This window comes from Phalaenopsis equestris, unplaced genomic scaffold (genome assembly GCF_001263595.1).
Source record: "Phalaenopsis equestris unplaced genomic scaffold, ASM126359v1 Scaffold187019, whole genome shotgun sequence".
In the NCBI taxonomy this organism is placed as follows: Eukaryota; Viridiplantae; Streptophyta; class Magnoliopsida; order Asparagales; family Orchidaceae; genus Phalaenopsis; species Phalaenopsis equestris.
In genome coordinates this window covers 1-694 of record NW_018206968.1, presented here as the reverse complement: position 1 = coordinate 694, position 694 = coordinate 1, and the positions used below count along the sequence as shown (strand labels likewise).

Genomic DNA, 694 nt, shown 5'->3' with positions numbered 1-694 from the left:
GGATGATGCATCCAGCCGAGCCTGGAGGCGTTCCAAATCTTGCTCTCTTAATCTTCTGCTCCGTGAGGTCTCCCCTACCTCCACCATCGCCGCCGACTCCCCGAGCTTTGGACTCCGTCCGACATGATCGGAAGCGTCGACGAACAGATCTTCCCTCTCTTGATGCTCCTGCATCGACCCATCGATGTTTACCAGAACACCGCTATCAGGCTCCCCGTGCAAGCTCCTGGAATCCTGCGTTCGCCCGCTGTCAGGAGAAAGAAAGAAGACAACTTTCCTCTCTCTCAACAGTAGCGAAAAGAGACGAGAAATTAACCTCTACCTGGTCGTTATTGCTGGGGAGCTCCACCAGCACGCCGTCGCTGCTGCCGGTCTCGTCGGAGGACTGGTGGGCGGCGTTAGGGGATTCGGGATCAGGGTTGGAATCCGTCCTCTGCATCTGGCCGGTAATGGCCAGACTCTCGTCGCCGGAAGAGGAGCTGGAAGCGCTGGGGCTGGAATCGGAGTCCTCCGAGGTATGGCTGCGAGGCATGGTGGCGGAATCCGATTTGCAGGAGAAGCAAGCTCGGGACGTCTTTGAGAAGAAGAAGATCGAACAAAAAAACGGAAATTTGGATCGCCCGGCAAATGGGAAACCCTTGATTGCTCGGACAAATTGGGAACGGGATTTTAATGGAGGAAATCTGAGCGTCGA

General features: G+C 55.9%; 1 protein-coding gene across 1 annotated transcript; it reads right to left on the bottom strand.

The window, feature by feature from the left end:
• Positions 1 to 9: 9 nt before the first annotated feature.
• Positions 10 to 688, bottom strand: LOC110034426 (the record flags this gene model as incomplete). The annotated part of the gene is made up of 2 exons (XM_020738689.1): positions 323 to 688; positions 10 to 234 (listed from the first exon to the last, which is right to left on the bottom strand). Coding segments are annotated over exons 1-2 (435 nt in total), but the record flags the coding sequence as incomplete, so codon positions are not given.
• Between the last annotated feature and the right edge of the window lie 6 nt (positions 689 to 694).